Source organism: Mesoplodon mirus (assembly GCF_964341445.2).
Source record: "Mesoplodon mirus genome assembly, chromosome: 14".
Lineage (NCBI taxonomy): Eukaryota > Metazoa > Chordata > Mammalia > Artiodactyla > Ziphiidae > Mesoplodon > Mesoplodon mirus.
The window spans coordinates 44,820,662-44,845,860 of NC_138990.1; the positions used below are offsets into that span (position 1 = coordinate 44,820,662).

General features: G+C 39.8%; 1 protein-coding gene across 2 annotated transcripts in view; it reads right to left on the reverse strand.

The window, feature by feature from the left end:
• Positions 1-18,711, reverse strand: part of ASXL2 (ASXL transcriptional regulator 2) — a 130,936-nt gene extending 112,225 nt beyond the window's left edge. The window contains exon 1 of one of the 2 annotated variants that reach the window (XM_082642323.1): positions 18,339-18,711. In XM_082642323.1, coding sequence (XP_082498449.1) covers positions 18,339-18,395 — 57 coding nt within the window. In that variant the 5' untranslated portion in view covers positions 18,396-18,711. The remainder of the gene's footprint in view (positions 1-18,338) is intronic. The other variant, XM_082642324.1, reaches the window with a different exon arrangement.
• Positions 18,712-25,199: the final 6,488 nt, after the last annotated feature.

A 25,199-nucleotide genomic window follows, 5' to 3' on the forward strand; every position in this document is an offset into this window, starting at 1 on the left:
GGAGCCTTCCTTCACTTTACAACAGCCACGTCTTCTTCATCTCCATTTTGTCTACCTTTCAAAGGAAATTAAAAAAAAAAAACAAAAAAACCTCATGTTACAAAGGGAGGTTGGTAAAGGGAGGGTGCGGTGACAAAGTAAACACAGGGAGAAATCCAAATTTTATAGGGAAAACTTCAGACTAATATGTATATGTTTAAGTACTTATATTTTAAACTTTCCTAACCGTGTAAGGCAATATTATTCTATTACAGATGAACTTCCCAGCTATCTCTCTATAACTTCTACACAAAAAATGTTAGTTTTAAAATGTATCCATGCGGGGCAAAACTAATCTCACGTACTGCTGGTGGCATTATAAATTAGTACAACCCTTAAATAAAGCAGTATACCACATAGCAAATTACAAGTAACTGTATTTCTAATCTTTCCACAGGAAATACTCCAAAATATAGGATGGGTTCCAATTCCAGGTAAGATGGGGTAAGCATATTCCACCCTATCACTCCCAAAGAATGTAGCTATAAAACCTGAATGGAGCAGCTAAGGATTCTGCAAAGTAAATGGTTTCATCTCAAGATCACTAGAGCATTCACCAAGAATGAGAACATTCTGGGTCATAAAACACACTTCAGTAAATTTAAAAGAACAGAAATCGTGCTATGACTGCTCCCAGGCCACAGTGGAATTAAACTAGAAATCAGTAACAGAAAGATACCTGGAAAAAACCCAAACTATATGGACATTAAACAACACACTTCTAAATAACATATGAGTTAAGAAATCTCAAGAGAAGTTTTAAAATATCATGAACTAAATGAAAATACAACTTACCAAAATTAGTGAGATGCAGGAAAGGCAGGGCATAGAAAGAGATTTACAGCATTGAATTCATATTAAAAAAGAAAAAGATCTAAATTCAATAATCTAAGCTTCCATCTTAGGAAACTAGAAAAAGAGGAGCAAATTAAATCCAAAGTAAGCAGAAGAAAGAAATAATAAAAATTAGAGCAGAAACCAGTGAAGCTGAAAACAGGACACCATAGAGAAAAATCAACAAAACTAAAAGCTGGTTCTCTGAAAAGTTATATATAGTCAGTAAGCCTAAAGCTTTAAAATAAAAAAAAAAAAAAGAAAGAAAAATTACTAGTATCAGAAGTGAAAGAGAGGACATCACTGCAGACCCCATGTGCAGTAAAAGAATAAAAAGGAATATAATGCCCACAAATTTGACAACCTAGATAAAACGGACCAATTCCCTGAAAGACATAATCTGTCAAAACTTGACAAGAAGAAACAGACAATCTAAAAAAATCCATGATTAATTAATAATGCTCCAAAATAGGCTAAGATAGATTCACTGGTGAATTCTACCAAACATTATAAGGCAGAAATTATACCAATTCTCTACAATTTTTTTTCCAGAAGACAGAACCCGAGGGAATACTTTCTAACTCATCTGAGGCCAACAATACCCTAATATCAAAAACAGACAAAGACATTATAAAAAAAGAAAACTGCAGACCAATTATCTCGTTAACACTGATGCAAAAATCCTCAACAAAATACATATTAGTAAATCAAATCCAACAAAGTATGTATATATGTTTTATTCATTCATTCATTCATTCATTCATTCATTTATAGCTGCGTTGGGTCTCCACTGCTGCATGCGGGCTTTCTCTAGTTGCGGAGAACAGCGGCTACTCTTTGTTGCAGTGCACGGGCTTCTCATTGCAGTGGCTTCTCTTGTTGTGGAGCACGGGCTCTAGGTGCACAGGCTCTAGGGCTCATGGGCTCAGTAGTTGTGGCTCACGGGCTCTAGAGCACAGGCTCAGTAGTTGTGGCTCGCAGGCTTAGTTGCTCCGCAGCATGTGGGATCTTCCTGGCCCAGGGCTCGAACCAGTGTCTCCTGCATTGGCAGGTGGATTCTTAACCACTGGGACACCATGGAAGTCCCAACAAAGTATTAATAAATAGTAGCAGGCAGATTGAGAAACACCTGAATGCAAAGTACCTCCAAACTGGCAATGATGTTAGCAATTTTTCCCCTCCAGTATCTCAATCCGAACTCAACACAGCCCAAAACCTGGAAATGGGCATCAGTGTGGACAGAGAGTGTTCCATCAGGACAGGTGTCTCAAAATGCTCAGAGACAGAACAGAAGCTTCCTCATTTTCTTTCTTTCTTCTATTTTTAATTTTTCCGTTCTCTTGTACCTCAAAACCCAAGTAATCCTGTGGCAACAACAGCAACGGAGAAAGCAGATGCCCAAAACTCTGAAGGAGGGAAATCTTCCCCTCCAATCAAAGGAACTATGCTCTTTTCCCCTCTCACGTCTCCTGCTGCTTGGCCTGAGGGAGGCATAGTTGTAGGAAGTACACAGAGGAGTGGGATAAAGAAAGCCCCAAATTTCTGGCCAAGTAAATGAAAAAGGGGAGCCCCCAGGGAATCTGAAAGTACTGGGAAGACTGCAGAGAAAAGAACTCAGGAAAAGAGGAGAAAAGAACTCCCTTAAAGTTGCTTATGAACTCCTTGGCTAACACCTGAGCTGTGGATACATGGATTGAACCCTAAAAAGTACAGAAACTCTTTGAGAACTGACTATGGGATAGATGAGGGATCAGCAACCCTTTTCTATAAAGGACCATATAGTAAATTTAAGGTTTTGTGGGCCCAACAGTCTCTGTTGCAACTGCTTAACTATGACTATTATAGTATGAAAGCACCCACAAAAAATACATAAACAAATGGGCATGGCTGCGTTCCAGTAAAATTTTATTTTTGAAAACAGGCAGTGGGCTGGATTTAGCCCACAGGCCGTGGTTTCACAACCCATGGGCAAGACCACCACCCAAATCCCAGACAGTCCACTGATGGTACACACAGGGACAAATCCAAACATCACTAAAAAGGCTTTGAAAACTTAACTGACACTGAAACAACAACCCACAGAACGGACAACCCACAGGTCAGAACCTGACCTGACCAATTCAGTCAACTACTTGCTAAAACAAAACTATTAACATTCTCCACAGAACTTAAACAAGACCCAGAGCATCAATTATACAATATTCAAAATGGCCAGAATACAATCTAAATTTGGTACACAAGGAAAATCTCAACTTGCTTAGGAAAAGAAAATAAAGACACAAACAAAATAACACTGATACTGGAAATGTTTCACAAAGACTTTAAAGCAGCTATTATAATAGCTGACTCAAATGAACTTACTTACAAAACAGACTCAGACATAGAAAACAAACTTCTGGTTACCAAAGGGGAAAGGGGGTAAGGGAGGGATAAATTAGGAGTTTGGGATTAGCAGATACAAACTACTATATATAAAGTAGATAAAAAACAAAGTCTTACTATACAGCACAGGGAACTATATTCGATATCCTGTAATAAACCATAATGGAAAAGAATATGAAAATGAATATATATAAATATAGGGCTTCCCTGGTGGCGCAGTGGTTAAGAATTCACCTGCCAATGCAGGGGACACGGGTTTGAGCCCTGGTCCAGGAAGATCCCACATACCACTGAGCAACTAAGCCAGTGGACCACAACTACTGAGCCTGCACTCTAGAGCCTGTGAGCCACAGCTACTGAAGCCCGTGCTCCACAACAAAGAGTAGCCCCGGGTAGCCACAACTAGAGAAAGCCCGCACGCAGCAACAAAGACCCAATGGAGCCAAAAATAATAAATAAATAAAATAAATAAAAGTATTTAAATATAGATGTGGATAACTGAATCACTTTGCCGTACACCAGAAACTGACACAACATTGTAAATCAACTATACTTCAATTAAAAAAAAAAAGCACAAGCCGCAACGCCTACCTGCTGCAACTAAGACCCGGTGCAACCAAATAAATAAATAAATAAATAAAGCAGCTATTATAAAAATGCTCCAAGGGTTAACATGCTTGAAATGAAGGGAAAGATACAAAGTTTCATCGAAGTAGAAGATATAAAGAAAAACCAAACGGAAACTTTTTTTTTTTTTTTTTTTGCGGTACACTGGCCTCTCTGCTGTGGCCTCTCCCTCCGTGGAGCACAGGCTCCGGACGCGCAGGCTCAGCGGCCATGGCTCACGGGCCCGGCCGCTCTGCGGCATGTGGGATCCTCCCGGACCAGGGCACGAACCCGCGTCCCCTGCATCGGCAGGCGGACTCTCAACCACTGCACCACCAGGGAAGCCCCAATAGGAAATTTTTGAACTGAAACATAACCAAACCAAAACAAAACGTCACTGGATGAATTAATAACAAAAGAGTGAGTAAACATGAAAATAGAGAAACAGAAATTATCTAATGATTAAATTTAAAAAATAAACCCTTACTCAAAATTTAAAAATTTGTGTGCCAAAGGACATATCAAGAAAGTGAAAGAACAACCCACAGAATGGAAAAAATATTTGCAAATAATGTGTCTGATAAGGGACTTGTATGCAGTATATAAAGAATTCTTAGAAATCAGCAAAAAGACAAATAATCCAATTTTTAAATGGGCAAAGGATATGAACAGATATTTCTCAAAAAAAAGATATACAAGGGCTTCCCTGGTGGCTTAGTGGTTGAGAGTCCGCCTGCCGATGCAGGGGACACGGGTTCGTGCCCCGGTCTGGGAGGGTCCGGTGTGCCGCGGAGTGGCTGGGCCCGTGAGCCATGGCCGCTGAGCCTGCGCGTCCGGAGCCTGTGCTCCGCAACGGGAGAGGCCACAACAGTGACAGCTCTGCCCGCGTACCGAAAAAAAAAAAATATATATATATATATATACAAATGGCCAGTAAGTACATGAAAAGATGCTCAATATCATTATTCATTAGGAAAATACAGGTCGCATCCCCTAGAACGGATATAATTATTTTAGGGGAAAAAAAGGAAAACAACAAGTGTTGGCAAGGAGAAAGTAGAACCCTCAAACATTGCTGGTAGTGCCGTAAAATTGTTCAGCTGATATGGTAAACAGTTTGGTAATTCCTCAGAAAGTTAAACGTAGAGTTAACATATGGCCTAGCAATGCCACTCCTATATACCAAAAAGAATTAAACATATGTTGACACAAAAAGTTGTACATGAAATGTTCATGGCAGCATTATTCATAATAGCCAAAAAGTATAAACTATCCAAATATCCATCAACTGATGAAGAGAATAAAAGGTGGTATATCCATATGATGGAATATTATTCAGCCATAAAAAGGATACATGCTACAATATGGATGAATTTTGAAAACATTATGCCAAGTGAAAGAAGCCATACACAAAAGGCCACATGCTGTATGACTCCATTTACATGAACTGTCCAGAATAGGCAAACCCACAGACACAGAAAGTAGATTAGTGGTTACCAGAGGCTGGTAGGAGGGGAGAATGAAAAGTCACCACTAATAATAATAAAGATAGTAAATATCAATAAGAGTGAAAATAGAAAAAGAGACAAAAATTAATGAAACCAAAAGCTGGTTCTTTCAGTTGGTTAAAAAAAACCTGATAAATCTCTAGCGGAAAAAAATGGGAAAAGACAAATTACCAGTTATCAAGAATAAAGAGGGGATATATTACTACAGACTCTATGAACGATAAGGAAATACTACAAACCTCAGACATAAACTCAACAACTTAAACGAAATGGACCAATTCCTAGAAAACCACAAACTACTCAAACTTACCCAAGAAGACACAGATAACCTGAATAGCTCTACAATTATACAAGAAATTGAATTCATAGTTAAAAGGCTTCCACAGAAGAAATCTCCAGACCCCAGAATGTTTCACTGGTGAACTCTATCAAACATTTAAAGAAGAAATAACACCAGCTGTACATACAGTCTATTCTCATTATTCACAACAGTTATGTTCTATAAAGTCACCATGAACACTAAATTAGCAAATACTGAAGCATCACTCCTAGATGAAACACAGAGTTAGGTTCCTGCAAGCCTCTGGCCATATTTTTGTCAACTGATCAATACATAACCTTGTCTTTATGTGTGTTTCTGTTTCAAGATACTTAATACATATTATTGACTCACTGACTTAAAACTCATGGCCAAAAGCACTGTAACTCATGCCTAAACAAAGTTTATCTAACACAGGTGTTTTCTCCATAAGGCACATCGCAGCTTTCTTGCACTTAAGAATACTAGACAGCACTTCAGTACTATACTTGGGAGCCATTTTAAATAGTGAGAGCACCAACAAAAAGCACAAAAATGCAAACACCATTGCACTGAATAGACCACAAAAAGGACACATTTTCACTATGAGAGCTGAAATGAAAAGGCAGAAGATCACCTTGTTCGACTTCAGCAGAGACCTCAGTGTCAGGTGACAACTGTTTTGCCACGCAGCAAATGTCCATGAATGGACAAAAGTGCCGAGTACTGTCTGGGGTTAGGAGTATATTTTTGCAAGCAGGTGAATTCACAAATACACTTGCCCCTCGAACAACACAGGTTTAACTGCACAGGTCCACTTATATGTGGAATTTTTTCAACAGTAAATACTACAGTACTACACGATTCAAGGGGGTTGAACCTATGGATGAGGAACCATGGATATGGAAGAACCGCTCATATGGAGGGCCGTCTACAAATTAGTCAAGGATTTTTGACTGTGCAGAGGGTTGGCGCCCCTAACACCTGAGTTGTTCAAGGGTCAACTGTACTGAATCCATGAATAGTGATGATCAACTATAATCTCTTTCAGGAAATAGAATAGGAAGGAAGACTTCCTTTTTTATGACATCAGCACTATCCTGACAGAGACAATGCCAGACAGAGACAATAGAAGAAAACTACAAATTAATATCCCTCGTGAACATAACCATAAATGTCCTCAACAAATCCAATCTGGCAATGTATAAAAAGTGTAATACACCACAACCAAGTGAGGTTTCTTTCCCCAGGAATGCAAGGGAATTCAAAATTTGAAAATCCATGTAATCCACCATATTAAAAGTCTAAAAAGTAAAGCAAATGATCAATTGATTCAGAAAAAGCATTTGACAAAATTCAACATCCATTCATGACAAAAACTCTCAGCAAACTAGAAATAAAAGGGAACTTTCGGGCTTCCCTGGTGGCGCAATGGTTGAGAGTCCGCCTGCCGATGCAGAGGACACGAGTTCGTGCCCTGGTCCGGGAAGATCCCACATCCCACGTGCCGCGGGGCGGCTAGGCCCGTGAGCCATGGCTGCTGAGCGCGTGTCCGGAGCCTGTGCTCCGCAACGGGAGAGGCCACAACAGTGAGAGGCCCGCATACCGCTTAAAAAAAAAAAAAAAGGGAACTTTCTCAACCTGGTAATAAGTGTTCACAAAAAATATACAGCTAATAGGAAACATTTTTATTAAACCTCTGTCATTTGCTACCACCTCTTGTCTGCCAGGAAACAGACCTGGGAAATACACATGAAGCAAATCCAATACTAAATGAAAGATTGGAAAAGATGCCCTTCTTGCAGCCCACCCATCTGTTCTCAAGGTGTGACTTTCCTATCACAAACTTGTAATAGGTTTTCTCCTGGCCGAACTATTCTTACCTTTTATCAGAAATAAATATATCAATATTTAATGGTGTGGTCACAAATATTTAATGATGTTTTCACAAAAAGCATCATGGAACCCAGAGCCACTGTGGTGCACAACTCCAGGAAGCAATATTCACATAAATACAATATGTAAATATGAATGGATCCCCCTGGAGTTGTGCAACACAGATTCCTGATTGATTCCACCGCCTCAACAAACCTGAAGACCAGCGGCACGTAGGATAGTAGAATGGAAAGAACAGTGGTATGAGAATTCAGAGAAAAGAAAAATCAACATGAGCTAGAATAACTGGGGAAAGAATTTACTTTGTTTTTTCCTCTCAAGAATCATACAATTCTGTTGTGTTGAAGAGCATTCCAGAACCTCCTGTATTTATGAAAACTTCAGGAGACTGGCAGAACTTAACTACAGGCTTCTGTTGGAGACCTGTAAGTGGGATAGATGTACAGAGAATAGGTATAAAATGAGGAGAAAAAAAAAAAAGTATACTCCCACCCATCCTTCTAACTCAAGAGAGTCTCACTCTAACCCTTATAACCTCGCCATAGCTAGATTCTTCAGCTCTCTACAATATACCCCACAAATGGCCCAAAACACAGATGTTACTGCCTGCATAAAAACTCTCTACAACTCCTAGAATAAAAATATTTGTCCGCCCAATTTGTACAACTCACCACATTTTAGTCCCAGCTTACCTTTTCTGGCCTTTTCTTTTACTACACTTCACAATACTCAAAGGTAAATAGCATGCATAAAACATATGCTGCATTTTTTCAGTCTTTCTTCTGCCTGGAATACCCTTATCCATATTCACCCCTGAATACCCAGGCCAAACCCTCCCTGAGACCAACCTTACCATGTTCCCTCCTCCACCAAATTTCAGTAATACTTTTAGTTTGCTATTATACAGCCTCAACAACACAAATTTATTTTTTGATTATATTTTATTATAAAAGGTGAAAACAATACAAAGTTATCTCACAGTTCTCTGCCTCAGGATTCTGGGCATGGGTTAACAGGGTCTTCTACTTAGGGTCTCACTGAGCTGAAACTGAAGTGACAGCTGGGACTGTGAACTTATCTGAGGCTTGGGCTTGTATTCTTTTCCAAGCTTACCACGAAGCTTACTTGTTGGCAGGTTTTAGTCCCTTTCTGTTTTCTTGCTGACTTTTGGCCAGGAGCCATTCAGCAACCAGAGGCTGCCTGCCATTCCTTGCCACATGCCTTTCTCCACAGCAGTTCACAAAGTATAAGTCAAGAGAGTGAGATTTGGGGCAGAATCTCCTAAAGCATGAGATGGATCTTTCAGTAGGTTCCCAAACTTGTCCATAGCTAGTTTAGGTCTCTGTGTGATTCCACATTGACCTTGGGAAACAAGTGGCAAATGGGGTCCCTGAGGTTAGAAGGCTTTTCATTAGAACTGTTTCAAATCTCTGAACCTATCTGCTAAGAAATAACATCTTTACAATATTTAGTTCTCCCATTCAGAAACATCAAATGATCTACATTTACTAATTTTTCAGTAATATTAACAAACAGTGCTTACAACATACCAGGCATTGTACAAAGAACTTTTCACACATTCTAGCCTAATCACCTAACACTCCAAATGGTAAATTCTATTATTATCTCTATTTTACAGTTTGGGGAAATTGAGAACACTTAGTGTAATCCCTACAACTCCAAATGTGGCTCTTAGACCAAACCACCAGCATCACCTGTGAACTTGTTACAAATGTAGAATCTCTGGCTACACTGCAGACCTACTGAATAATGATCTACATTATAATAAGCTCCCCAGATGATTCTTTTACACATTAATGTTTGAGCACTGGTTTAAATAACTTATCCAAGCTGACACAATAAACTCAATAAATTAAACAGCCAAGATCAGATCCAGATTGTTAAGGTTATCCCCAAGTTGCTATTAAAAATAGTCCTGGGACTTCCCTGGTGGTCCAGTGGTTAATACTCCACGCTCCCAATGCAGGGGGCACAGGTTCGAACCCTGGTTGGGGAAATAAGGTCCCTCAGGCTGCATGGCTCAGCCAAAAAAAACAGTCCTATATTCCTCATTATGTCTTTCATAGGTGATTAATGATATACATGAAAAGTGTTCTTCTATTATCTTTATCTTGTAATCCATCTCTTTTTGACATCTTCTTTCTCCCTCTCTCTCTCCCCCACACACAATGTAAAAGAGAAAACCTTTCCTAAAATATCAACCCATTTCATGGGTACCATCCATTTAAACTTACAAAATTTGTCAGAACCACTCAAATCATATAGGAAACTAATCACTATAAATCAATAGCAACACATTAAAAATTTTATGTTACTATTTAGAATAAGTTACTAACACCATTAAGCACTTTATTTGAAACTGAATATGGCTAAACCAGCTACTGAATAATTCAGACATCAGTGGGTTAAAGATTCAAGATGATTTGGGCCATCCCAAGCTGTGAACTCCAATGAAAGTCCATTCTAAATGTAGTATCAACTGCTAAATGTCAGCAGCCAAAGAATTTTCAAATGAAAAGTCTTTCACAACATAATTTTTTACTAAAACAGATCAAATTACTGAGAAGACGCTATAATTAATAAGGTTTACAATGTCCCTTGATGCCCAGGACTAAGTACATCTGTATTTAACATTAACCTATTTTAGTTTTTGTCAAGCAAGGTCAGAAGTAAGAATTATCACAGAAACTTCCCTATGTCCAAATGTAATTCAAAAGGGTCTTGGGAGGCAAATACCTTGGTGTGTCTTGAAATAACTTTCTTTCTTTCTTTTTTCACAAAAAAGATATTCAACCAGTTTTCCTGGCAAACAATACTTAATATAGTTGACTAATTTTACTCAAATTGTGCTCTCTTGAATGTGAGAACAGTGTCTTCTCGTTCATATCCAATAAAAAATGGTGAACAAAGATTTAGCACTTATGTACAAGAAAGCAAGTTAAGCTCTGCAGGTAGAAACATTTAGAAGTCTCTGCCTTCAAGGAGCACAGACTTACTAACATATATAAACTGAATTTCCTCCTACTTGTCCACAGTAAAATATGTATTTTATTTGGGGAAGATATACCTTCACGGCTATTTTCTTTAAAAGCACTCAACTTATAATCTTTGAGAAAGCTTTTCTTAATAGGACTCAAAACCTAGAAAAGTACGAAAGGTAAAGATTGGTAAATTTATTTACATTAACAGAAAAAATGTCGGGCTTCCCTGGTGGCGCAGTGGTTAAGAAACTGCCTGCCAATGCAGGGGACACGGGTTCGAGCCCTGGTCCAGGAAGATACCACATGCCGCAGAGCAACTAAGCCTGTGTGCCACAACTACTGAGCCTGCATGCCACAACTACTGAAGCCCACACGCCTAGAGCCCGTGCTCTGCAACGAGAGGCCACCACAATGAGAAGCCTGTGCACCACAACGAAGAGTAGCCCCCCATCGCCGCAACTAGAGAAAGCCCACGCGCAGCAACAAAGACCCAACACAGTCATAAATAAATAAATAAATAAATATTTTAAAAACATAAAAAATGTCTGGCAGAATAAAAAAAACCCTACATAAATCAAGTCAAAAGCCAAAACTGGGAAAGAGATCTGTGACACATATGACAAAGGGCCAGTTTCCTTAACCTACAAAGCACTCTTAGAAATTAGTAAAAAAACGACCAGGAAGCAAAAAAAAAAAAAAAAAGTGCAAAAGATCTGAACAGACAAGTTTACTGAAAAATATACAAACAGTCAATAAGCGTAGGAAGTTACTCTATAATAGTAGCCACTAAACAAATGTGGCTATTTACGCTTAAATGAATTAAAATTAAATAAAATTCAAAATTCAGTTCCTTCGTCAAACTAGCCACATTTCAAGTGCTCAATGGCCACATGTGACTAGTGGCTAGTGCACTGGACGGCACAGATATAGAACATTTCCATCAAGTTCTACTGAACAAAATAACGAAAGAAATACTTTGTTAATATATCAAAATGGCAAAGAGTAAAGACTGATAGATTTCTTGGATAACAGAGAAAAATGGGAAAAAACAAGAACCTTCAAAATTTTGGAGGGGAATATAAACTGCCACTAACTCAAGTTCACAAACTCTTTATCTTAACTATTCCATTCTCACAAATGTGCATACACATACGCCCAGATATATACCCTGAAGTATCTGTTACAAAAGGGGAAAAAAAACTAAAAATGACTATTTTAAATGATGGTACATCTAAAAACAATGGAACATTAAGAAATCATTAAGAAGAATGAAACAGATACATAAGTAGTGGCATTAAAAGGCATTCTTGACATTCATAAAGAATGCAAATTGAAGAACTGTATATAAAATATAGATAGGTATACATGTTTATACATATTTCTACATACAAGTTTAAAAGTCCAGAAAGCTGTATTCAAACTATCAACTATAACTACAGTTAATTTGTTTGGTAACTAAATTATTTTCAATATTTGTGTAGGCAGACTTTCACTTAATCCCTATTTTCAGTACAGTGACTCATCCAAGACTAAATCTCTACATACTGTTCTACTTTTTAAAAAATAATGAGCCTATATAACTGTAACAGTAACTCAATTTAAACTGTTGTTTTTAAGTCATATCTAAAGAGTTCTAAAACTAAGTATATTCAATAACCTTTTAAAAAACACTAAAAACAGGATAAATCAAACTGTACTAAAAATACTAAATTGCACAATACTACCAACTATGAGGATGGCCTCTATGAGATATGGAAAGAAAGAAAACAGAACTAGAGGGGCATTCAGAGGCTTTTGTAAAAAGGACAAAGATAGCAAGTTTTAACAAACCTTACTGATCAGTTCCCTGTAGTTATATCTTCCACACACAGTGGCCTCCCCCCAGACAGCTTTTGTAGTGAAAATATAATGCCCTTTCACAGACAGCAAAATTGCACAGCCTTTTAAAAGTAGACTTTGTGGATGAGGAAACAGCAAGGTCTTCTGCAAATCTGACATCGTTTTCTCAGCTCCTGTCATAATTCCAGGAGTTGCAGTAGCAGCACCTCTCACAGAAATATGTGTTCAAAAAAGATGTTTTTTCCCTTCCTTTTCCTTAGTTTCTGGGCTTTCAAGACAGGATCATGAGAACAGGACAGAAGGAAAGATGAACCGAAAATAATACAAAATTCAAGAGCAAAACACAGGGGAACTTTACTTCAACATTAAGGCAAGAACGAAAATCACTCAAGCAAAGAATGTTACATCAGGTCACTGAGCACAAACAGACCTGCAGATAGCAATTTCATAAATGTATCTCTTATAATTTTATGTCAATTATACCTCAATAAAGCTGAAATTAAAAATAATGTAGGGGCTCCCCTGGTGATGCAGTGGTTAAGAGTCTGCCTGCCAATGCAGGGGGCACGGGTTCGATCCCTGATCCTGGAAGATCCCACGTGCTGCTGAGCAACTAAGCCCGTGCACCACAAATACTGAGCTTGCACTCTTGAGCCCGCGAGCCACAACTACTGAGCCCACGTGCCACAACTACTGAAGCCCACGTGCCTAGAGTCCGTGCTCCACAACAAAAGAAGTCACCCCAATGAGAAGCCCTCACACCACAACGGAGAGTAGCCTCCACTCGCCGGAACTAGAGAAAGCCCGTGAGCAGCAACGAAGACCCAATGCAGCCAAAAATAAATAAACAAACAAACAAATAACATTACAAAAGAATAGATTTCTTTAATATGTTTTTCCAAGATGCACACTCTCTCCTGGACATTCCAATACAACTATAAATATAATACAAATACAGACATACAAGGACTCTGGCCTAGTCAATATAGATCCAAGAAGATATTACCAGGCCCAGCCATACGCCTAGCAGAAGAAAATTACTCATGGTAAAGATTAAGAGTACTGAAAATTTCTAACTTAATACGTCTGTTTTTTCTAAAGTGTATTTTCAGATGTTTTTCTTTCTAATCATTACATATATTTTATCATTTTACATTTAAGTAATTCTTTTCTGTTTTCAATACTTCCTCCATAAAATAATTAGCACATGAGTTACTCCTTTAATAGAAACTTTCTATTTTCCAACTTATTCCCTAAAGTTAAATGACTTCAGGTAAATAACATAAATAAAAACCTATGTGCTTTCAAAATAGCATTAACCACTAAGTGAAGTCTACATAGAAACACAAACATAAAAACCACTTTTTCTTCAGTCTACAAATCACATGCTAAAGATCTGCTGTGCTCCTCATCTCTAACACCCATACTTCACTTATACTTTGACCACTTCACTCCCCAAAGATATGCAAAGTTACCTCTAGTGCAATCTCTAAGGTCTGCCTCTCTGCCCCTTGCATCTGCAATCACAACAAACTTGTCCTAAAAAGACATTTTTCCCTTTTAATGCTGCCCTAGTTGTGGTGGGTGACAAGGGAAAAATCAAAAAGAAAATGGTATCATCAAGATTATACTATTTCAAAAGCTCTGCTTTGCAAAAACAGCTAAATTCCTCAGGGATGTCGCCAAATGTTTACATGATACAATGTTTTCTTTTGTTTTTTTAAAAAGAATGAGCAGAACTTTGAACATAGTTCTAAAGTCAGTGTAATGGTTCTCAATATCTCTGGCTTACTACAAATTTTTCTATTTAAATTGCACCAAGCACTATACTACAGATCTCTCATCCAAATCACTTCATCACCACCATCACTGCCACCTTTAAAATTTAAAACATGTAATGGGAGTTCCCTGGTGGTTAGGATTCCAGGATTTCACGGTCATGGCCCAGGTTCAGTCCCTGAGTGGGAAACTGAGATGCTGCAAGCCATGGGGCGCGGCCAAAAATAAAAAAAAAAAATCATAATAAAAAGTAAGACTTAATTAAATACTTGAATAATGCTTTTTATAACTAGTGTATTTATATGAGACATATATAAGATCAGTAGGGACACAATCCAGTGTAGTGAATGTGAATGAGCATTCAAGTTCAGTTGAATCTCAACCCCATTATGTCTCTGTCTGGTGTCCTTAGCTATTGGAAGTCTACACTCTACATTTAATCAGCCTTTTGGCATAATTTTATAATTATATAATAATTATGAATCTTATTTTGCTTTTTCAGATTGTTCATAGCTATCTTACATCAATTTGTATAGCTCTCTCACATATACACAACACTCCAAATCATGTATGTATATATACATATATATTATTGAATGAATAATTTTATTTATCTGTTGCTATATCATTGGTCAGGAATACAACCCCATTTTAATAATGCTCCCTAAAACAGGACAGCTCTACAATGCAGGTGCCAAGAACACAATGAAATAAGAAGCAGATACTACCTATACTCAGTAAATAATTTTAATATATCCTTTCTGAAACTGTTCCTAGAACATCTGACCTTAATGCCTATGAAATAAGTTTAAGACTTACTTCTCCTGGTCCTCTTGATCTTATAAACATACACAGTTTCCTAATTTAGGTCAAAGTTAAACTTTCCATTTGTCAAACCACTAATTTTCTGATCTCATTATTCTGCATCTGAAAATATTAAAAGATATACTTTTATCTATACCTTTCATATTCACTTCTACCTATTCCTCCTACAAACAGAAACCTTTTCAACACTGAGGTTTACTTTAATCCTTCACTTTATAGATGGTAAAACAAACAAAAAAGAGTAGAGTGTTCCAGAATGGCCATCATCAAAAAATCTACAAACAATAAATGCTGGAGAGGGTGTGGAGAAAAGGGAACCTTCTTGCACTGTTGGTGGGAATGGAAATTGATACAGCCACTATGGAGAACAGTATGGAGGTCCCTTAAAAAACTAAAAATAGAAGTACCATATGACCCAGCAATCCCACTACTGGACATAGACCTGAGAAAACCATAATTCAAAAAGAGACATGTAGGGGGCTTCCCTGGTGGTGCAGTGGTTGAGAGTCCGCCTGCCGATGCAGGGGACACGGGTTTGTGCCCCGGTCTGGGAAGATCCCACATGCCGCGGAGCGGCTGGGCCCGTGAGCCATGGCCGCTGAGCCTGCGCATCCGGAGCCTGTGCTCCGCAACGGGAGAGGCCACAACAGTGAGAGGCCCGCATGCGCAAAAAAAAAAAAAAAAAAAAAGAGACATGTACCCCAATGTTCATTGCAGCTCTATTTACAATAGCCAGGACATGGAAGCAACCTAAGTGTCCATCGACAGATGAGATGAATGGATAAAGAAGATGTGGCACATATATACAATGGAATATTACTCAGCCACAAAAAGAAACAAAATTGAGTTATTTGTAGTGAGGTGGATGGACCTAGAGTCTGTCATACAGAGTGAAGTAAGTCAGAAAGAGAAAAACAAACACCGTACGTTAACACATATATGTGGAAACTAAAAAAAAAAAAGTGGTTCTGATGAACCTAGGGGCAGGACAGGAATAAAGACTCAGACGTAGAGAATGGACTTGGGGACACGGGGAGGGGGAAGGGTAAGCTGGGACGAAGTGAGAGAGTAGCATTGACAGATATACACTACCAAATGTAAAATAGATAGCTAGTGGGAAGCAGCTGCCTAGCACAGGGAGATCAGCTCGGTGCTTTGTGACCTCCTAGAGGGGTGGGAAAGAGAGAGTGGGAGGGAGGTCCAAGAGGGAGGGGATATGCGGATATATGCATACATATAGCTAATTCACTTTGTTATACAGCAGAAATTAACACAACATTGTAAAGCAATTATACTCCAATAAAGATGTTAAAAAAAGAAAGAAAAGAATAGAGTGTTTTCTAGATTTTGGCTACTAGAAAAAAGAAAAAAAGTTTTAGTGTCACCATCCTCTTTCTAAAATTCATTTTTATTTAGACTGAAGTCTTATACATTTGCCAGAATCAAATAAAAACACCAAGCCACTAATATACTAATCCCTTCAGAACTCAGAGCTCTATTGATTAAACTAGTATTTATATTTTCTAAATACTTTCACATAACTAGTTAAGGCTTGAAATGTTTATTATAAATGGGCAAATATACTAATTTATTATAGGAAAATCTAAACAGTAGATACAAATTTTTCCTGTCACAATCTCTCAATGACTGTTTTATCCAAAGAGATAATTCAAAAAGTACTCATGACATTCTAGAGACTTAAAATTAATTAACATAATTAGAGTTGGGATCTGCTTACCTATAAATAAAATTTACCATCCTTCCTTAAATAAAAGAGGTCCTGAGGTAGTACTGATCAAGTAGAACAAAGTAAAATAGTCTTTTGTGAAGGACCAATTTCCCCACCACCCAAAAAAACTATTTCTAGAGTTTTTTCTTTAGAGAGAAACGACCAGCAGTCACAATTATGAAGATATATGGTTAAGTGAAAACACTCAACAAATAAAATGTGCTTTTATTTATTCACTTTTTTTCACAGTTCCAACTAAAACACATACAAGTTGAAGACTCATCAACCCCCTAACACAAAACATTTACAAAACAAATGCACAAGGTTTACAAAACAAATGTGTAAGATTGAATAAACAATAGGACCCAGATTGGGGGAAATAAACAAAAATGACTGGACGGTAATCAAATGTTAACAGAGCTCTGAGAAGTGAAATACATGATTTATTTCCTTCTTTATACTAAAATTCTATAATTTTCCACAAGTTTTCCCACAGTGAACATTTATTACTTTTATATTCAGAAAACTCCCCTTTAAAAAATAAAACACAACACATAATAAAGGTTCATTTAGAAGGGCTCTCCATGTTGTATAAGTATTACTGACATGATTCACCATTAAAGATAATGCCTCCAGTCCTTCTCACTTCCCAACACAAAATGCTGTTTTATATCCTATTACTTTTCTGCTGCACCCTCAAAGATGGAATAAACCTTACTTTTCCAAACCTTTCATTTCCACATAGTGGACGCTTTTAACTTTTTCATAAAACATAACTTCTCATTCATCCTCAATACTCTATTTTTTTAAACCTACCTCTAAATTTCGTTATAATAAATTTAGAAGGAAAAAAAAAAAGATGGTTTTATCCACGAATTACAACTTCATGAGGCCACCATCACTTTAGCTACGGAAAAGTCAAGGCCGGGTAAACTACAGGTCCCACCATGCATTGCTGCCTTGTTCAGAGTAGGTCTCTACGGAAACAGAAAAAAAAAATTCTACAAGTCCCACCTGTTACTTCGTTTCTAAACACCTCCTGCACTTTCAGCTCCAACAACAAACGTAAAACAAGAGCCTCGTGACCTCCGGCCTGATCCGGGAGCCCAGACAGGCAAGGGGCCCGGGGTCAGGCGGCGTGTCTGCTATAGCGGGTCAATTCTACCCAGCTCCAGCGCTCCCCTCTTCTTTCCGGGGCTGGGTACACGCACAAGCATTCTCCTATCTGCATCCAATGGGGGCTCTTCAGCCACACAAGGGAGAAGAACCGGTTACCGTGCAAGCCCAAGAGACTTCCCCATGCCGGGGCGGGGGCTACCAGAGTGGGGGCGAGAGCGTCGTGACCCCAAGAGGCAGCTTCAAAACACCAAGAGTACTCGTCGCAGACGCAGGGAGAAGCCACAGCCCCGCGGCGACCCTCTTCCGCCGGGCGCCTCCATTCCCACAGGGACCACAAACCCGACACTAACCTCCGCCCTCGCCGCGCGGTTTTGTGCCCCCTCAGCTGGGTCGCAGGGCCACTGACCTCCCTTCCCCTACAACCGGCGGGCGGCGAGAGAACGAAATCCTCCCAGCTTTCCCGTCCGCTCCCTCCTCCTTACCGTCTTGGCGGCCTCCGCCCAGGTCCTGCCCTTCTTCCTACGGCCCTTTTCCCTCATGTCGGGTCTTGAACTGACTGGGAGGCTCCCGTGTCCGGGCTGCGGCCGCCCTCCCTGCCTGCTCTGCCCTGCGCTGTTTTTCCCGCGGTGCCGGGAAAGATGGGAGAAAGGGGAAGTCAGGCCGGAGGAGCACCCAAGCAGAGGAAGCGGCGGGGGTGGCGCGCGGGGGGCGGTCTATGGGGCGGCCGGTCCTCCTGCTGCCGTTACCACTGCTACCGCCGCTGCCATATTGGGTCCTTACTGTACAGGCAGCCGCTACGGTCATGTGACCGCTCCCGCGCGGCCGTCACTACTGTACGCAGCCGGCCGCGCGAACGAGCGCGCGCGCGCCCCAGCCTCCCGCGCGAGGATGCAGGGAGAAGGAGCCGGCCCGCCGCCGCGCCTGGCCACTCCCCCGCCCTCCGCGCTCCGCCTCGCCTAGAGAGCATGCGCATCGGGGAGGTCCGACGCTATGCTGCGTCGGGCGTCTTGCGCTCTTGCCTACAGCGAAAACCTGCCTGCGGAAGCGGAACTTGATCCGGCCCGGAAGGTTTACTGAGTGGATTCTGACCGCGTGCGGGGCGCCGCGGTGGTTCTAGAGACGGGGACCCTCCCAACTATCACTTTCAATAAGCCTCGAACTTTCATTTTTTATTTGTCCACGTTCATTTTTAGTAAGGTTATCTTTTTGAAGACTTACAACAATTTTCGCCCACTTTTTTTAAACGCATTTGATAGATGAAGCAATTTGAGATTGAGTGACGCCAAACTCACTTGTCTAGAATATGGTGAAGCCAAAAATCAAACTACGAGCTCAGAGTCCTTTCCGTCTCTCCAGAATGCCGCTCAGTCTTAGGTGATCTTTATTTTGCGGCCACCAGTAACTACATTCACGCTTTTACATGTGAATGTCTCATCAAGGACACAAATGATGTCTTTTTTATCTTGGTGAGCTCGCTGCCTGGCACAGTGCCTGTACATATCAGGCGCCCAGTAAATATTTGCTGAATGATTCAGCTGTATCTGTGGTCAGAAACAATTATTTGTAGTGTCCATAACAGCCTCCTGAAAGATCCAGAATATGGCATCTTCCGTCGCATTTCCATGTCTTTATACATAGAAAAGTACAGAATGTGTAGTAACGCCTACTAATCTCCAAAATCCACCTGCTTCCAGAAGCTGCTTGCGATCTACTAACTTACTATTTTCTAAAATAGGACTGAGAGTTGAGCTGTTTATTGGGAGAAAAGACCGTTGAGAACAATACTTAACTTGGAGTCCATGGATAGGTTTCAGAAGTTTATGGCCCCCCTAAAATTATGGGCAATATTTTGTGTGTTGTGCATTTTCTGAGAAGAGGATTCATAATTTTTCCTCAAGTTTTAAAAGGGGTCTGTTACACACACGCACACAAAGTCTTAATAGGGAGTTTGAGAGGCACCTAGATACTTCCTTATTTTTCTCCTTCAGTCATTAATCAGACAGCCCCATATCAGCAATTCATAATAGATATATTTTCACAAATTCCTTTAGTAACTTATAGCACTATCCATAACATGCAAGGTATGTACCATCTCACTCTAAAGCCTAGGTCAATACTCAGTTCAAGGAGCAGCTCTCCTTTCCCAACTGTTGACTGGGACTTGCCATCTAGCCCTGTTGCCTGGGCACTTTACCTCAGCTTGTTTTCAGATCCTGCTAGAACAGATATTCCCACTGTCCTTACTTTGCTTTTCTGGAGCTCCATTCTCAGATTTTAATTTCAAGGGTACGGACTGTGGTATTGCAGTTCCTACTTTTTAATCTTCCACAGATCTGAATGGTTAATATTATCATTATTATTATTATTAAATTATATATAATTCCCCAGAGAGTATTTTTGTCCCAATGTGTATTGATTCAATTTGTTACGCCTATTTGCATCTCTCATATCATTCCCACTCTAGTTCTGGACTTCCCTAAATGTCCTGTCTCTACTCCCACCCTACTCAAACCCACTCTTCAAAGGATGCCAGATTGTTCTTCGTAAACCCAACCCTCCCCCATTACGACACCCTCCATAATTCCTAATAAAGTCAAATTTCTTAGCCCTAGGGCTTCCCTGGTGGTGCAGTGGTTGAGAGTCCGCCTGCCGATGCAGGTGACACGGGTTCATGCCCACATGCCGCGGAGCGGCTAGGCACGTGAACCCTGGCCGCTGAGCCTGCGCATCCAGAGCCCATGCTCCGCAACGGGAGAGGCCACAACAGTGAGAGGCCCGTGTACCGCAAAAAAAAAAAAGAAAAAAAATTTCTTAGCCCTACTTCTGCTTTTGTCTTTTCATTTGACTAATAATATTGATTCATACATCATATAAAAATTAGTGGCCACCAATTGCAGTCCCACCCTGTCTCCTTTCAGCCCCTAGATTTACCTATAAATTTGCTAATCCTAACCTCCTTCTCCTTACTATAGGCTAATCCTTCCTTCAGTACACTGCATACCATACTGTATACAGGAGCCCAGGCTTCTCACCATCTTTGGAATGTTAGTTCATAAAATACGCCTTTAAAAAAAAAAATTTTCTAGCTCTGACTCCCCTCCACCATCTACAAACCTACTCAAGATCCTTCCAGATTAAATAAAGAAATCTCTTTACCCTACCACCTTACCCTACCAAATTACTTTTCTTTCTCTTCTTCACCCGTAAATATCTTGAAAGCGTGGCCTACACTCACAGTCTCCACCTCCACAGCTTCCACCCACTCTTCTGCCCTTCTAAGTGTAACAATACTCTCCTCTACATTAAAAAATAGAGGTCTCGGGGGTTTCCCTGGTGGCGCAGTGGTTGAGAGTCCGCCTGCCGATGCAGGTGACACAGGTTCGTGCCCGGGTCCAGGAAGATCCCACATGCCGCGGAGTGGCTGGGCCCGTGAGCCATGGCTGCTGAGCCTGCACGTCCAGAGCCTGTGCTCCACAATGGGAGAGGCCACAACCGTGAGAGGTCCGCGTACCGCAAAAAAAAAAAAAAAAAAAAAAAAAAATAGAGGTCTGACTCTTGTGTGGTAAAGTGAACAACCTGCTTTTACAAACTTTAGCTTAGGGTACTACAGAAAATGAAGTCAAGAATCTTCAGGCTACAGATATCCAGCCCCAAGCCTGTCATGCTCTATCTGGAATCCACATGAGACTTTTATTTTCAAAATAAAAATAACTATTTTTCATGTTTACAAAATTTCTCATAAAAAGTCCATAGATATTCATTACATCTGTAGAAGCAGAGACTGAGACTTGACCCCTTGTGCAACTAATTTATTGAAGTGCTCTTAGGAGAAACCTATAAGGATTTGAAGGTAACATGATAGGAAACGAAGCTAAGGATAAATTGGAAGATTGGAATTGACTTATACACACTGCTATAATATAAAATAGATAACTAACAAGGACCTATTGTGTAGCACAGGAAACTCTATTCAATACTCTGTAATGACCTATATGGAAAAAGAATCTAAAAAAGAGTGGCTATATGTATATGTATAACGGACTCACTTTGCTGTACACCTGAAACTAACGCAACATTGTAAATCAACTATACCCCCCCAAAAAAAAAAAAAGAAGTAAGGGAAGATGTGGTTTCAGCCTGGTACCTCAGCCAAACATCAATGTCCCAACAGAATTATCCCACCTTGAGATATGAGGTGAGGCTTCTGTATCTGCTCATCAAACACTCTTATACTCAGGCCTTCCCTGGTGAGAAAGGAGGTCAGTTGTAACCTCCCAGGCATTTCCAGGAAAGATAACTCTTGTTGACCAAGGGCAGTTCTCTAGAGAAAAATGCAGCTATGAGCCCTCAGCTGCCAATACTCACAGCAGCTGGAAGATATGTACACTGGAAAGGAGTGTGGGCAATGCAGCGATAGGGTATTACAAAATAAAAAGAAGAAAATTTAAATTCCATCACAAAGAAATCACCCAGATTATTTTCGTATTTTGTTTATGACAAAATAGCATGTATAATGACAATTTTAGATTTATTTTAAGCATATACATATATATCTTCTAATGAAAATGGAATTATATTATGTATGCTGTTTAATCATATGTTTATGCTTAAAATATATTACAGACTGTATTTCCATTTTAAAAAATATGGACCTAGAAGGACCGGAGATATGGTAATACAATACCTGGTATTTCCATGTGGAGGAAATGCCCTAGAATAACCATCTGGCCTCTTGCTCTATCTCTTTTTTTTTTTTTTTTTAAGATTTTTTTTTTTGATGTGGACCATTTTTAAAGTCTTTATTGGATTTGTTACAATATTGATTCTGCTTTATGCTTTTGGTTTTTTGGTCCCAAGGCATGTGGGATCCTAGCTCCCCGACCAGGGATTGAACCCATAGCCCTCTGCATTGGAAGGTGAAATCGTAACCACTGGGCCACCAGGGAAGTCCCTTGCTCTATCTCTTACTCATTCCCTAGTCTGAAGAGGAATGAGGTGCCTGTATACTTGGAGAGTGACAGCCATTGATCTACATTTCTTGATTGATGTAGCTAATCTATTGAAAAGCTATAAAGAATTCAGTCACATTGCTTTCCTGCCTGCCCTGGACCATTTTGAGGCACTGTATCTGATTAAGTATGTCTTCTCTGCACAGCTAAACTTTCACTAAGATGAGGTATCCTAAGGTCTAGACTTGGGGAAATTGGGGACAGGAAGTGCTAGCAAGCCCATTTGGCCCACATATCTAAGCTGTTTTATCTACAACAGTTTTATCATTATGAAGGTGATATTTTTATCTCCATCTTATTACCTCCTCTATGTATCTTTCAATTTTTTGCCAAACTTGGGTAGATTAACAACCTCAAACTCCAACATACAGCATAATTTTAAAGAGCTACATATAATTCCATTGTTTGGATTATGTATAATAATTTTAACCAATCTCCTCCAGTTAACATTTCCTTTAATTAACATTTCAGTGCTATTATAAATAATACTGAGATAAATACCCTTGCTACTCGTTCATGGAAAGAGATCTAAGAAATATTAAAGTGAAAAAGGCAAGGTATAGAATCATATGCATGTATGGTCCCATTTGATGAAAAAAAGGGAGGGGATAAAATAGATATTATTTTTGGTTACCAAAGGATGACTGCAGAACACCACAAAATCAATCAATTGCCATGTGTGGTGAAGAATTACACACTTTTTGAAAAAAACACTCCTGGCATGACATTGAGCCCCAGTAGAGATAGAGCTCCTGACCATGCAGCCAGAAAACTGTCTACTATGAGCTTGATTCTGTCAGTCACCTCTACCAAATCATAATGTCAGATGGGCCCAATAGCAACTCACTGTAAGATGGAAGTGTTCCATCTGGGACTGGGCACAAGCAGGCTGGAGAGCATAAGTAAGCTACACAAATCAGGGGGTCCAGGTCACCGAGTCACACAGTACTACTGAACTGACACCTCTCCTTCAGCTCACACGGTGGCTGCATGGGAGGTTTCCTTGTGACCAGCTGACAAAGGAGGAGAAAAACCAAGCTCGGTTCATGGATGGGTCAGCTTGGTATGTAGGAGCAAGATGAAAATGGACCTCAGCTGCAGGACAGTCTACTGAAGTACTCTTGAAAGATAGTAGTGAGGGAAAATCTTCCCAATGGGCAAAGCTTCAGGAAGTGTACTGGATTATGTACTTTGTGTGGAAAGAGAAAGGACCCAAGGTCAAAATATAAACAGATTCATAGTCAATGGAGAATAGTTTACCCCATGGGAAGCAATCTAAAATGTATTGAGGGGCTTCCCTGGTGGCACAGTGGTTAAGAATCCACCTGCCAATGCAGGGGACCCAGGTTCGAGCCCTGGTCCGGGAAGATCCCACATACCACAGAGCAACTAAGCCCCTGTGCCACACTACTGAGCCTGTGCTCTAGAGCCCACAAGCCACAACTACTGAAGCCCACACGCCTAGAGCCCGTGCTCCACAAGAGAAGCCACCACAATGAGAAGCCCACTCACTGCAACGAAGAGTAGCCCCCGCTCGCCGCAACTAGAGAAACCCCATGCACAGCAACGAAGACCCAATGCAGACAAAAATAAAATAATGTTTTTTAATTATAAAAAAATAAAGTGTATTGAATCGAATTGTTTTTATCCCATGGGAAGAAGCACACTATAGTGCCTCTTGCTAAAAAGAACGAATATGAATAGACAATTCACAAAAGAAGAAATTCAATTAGATAATAAACAATATCTAGCTCATGAGTATCAGTGAAATCCAAATTAAAACATGATTTTAATTTAAAACTTAAAAAAGTTCATTTAAGAATCCTGATTAAAACACACTTGTATAAAAATTAACAAGTGTTACCAGGTGCTGGGAGTAGGGGAGAATGTGGACTTACTGTTTAATGGGTACAGAGTTTCAGTATGGGATGATGAAAAATTTCTGGAGATGGTTAGTGGTGATAGTTGCACAACAATATGAATGTACTTAATGCCACTGAATTGTACCCTTAAAAATGACTAAAATGTAGGGAGGGTGGGAGGGAGGGAGATGCAAGAGGGAGGAGATATGGGGACATATGTATATGTATAAATGATTCACTTTGTTATAAAGCAGAGACTAACACACCATTGTAAAGCAATTATACTCCAATAAAGATGTTAAAAAAATGACTAAAATGGAAAATTTGGGGTCATTTCACTATAATTAAAAACTTATTTTAAAAACTGGGAATTCCTTGGCAGTCCAGTGGTTAGGACTCCATGCTTTCACTGACGAGGGCCCAGGTTCAATCCCTGGTCAGGGAACTAAGATCCTGCAAGCCGCACAGTGTG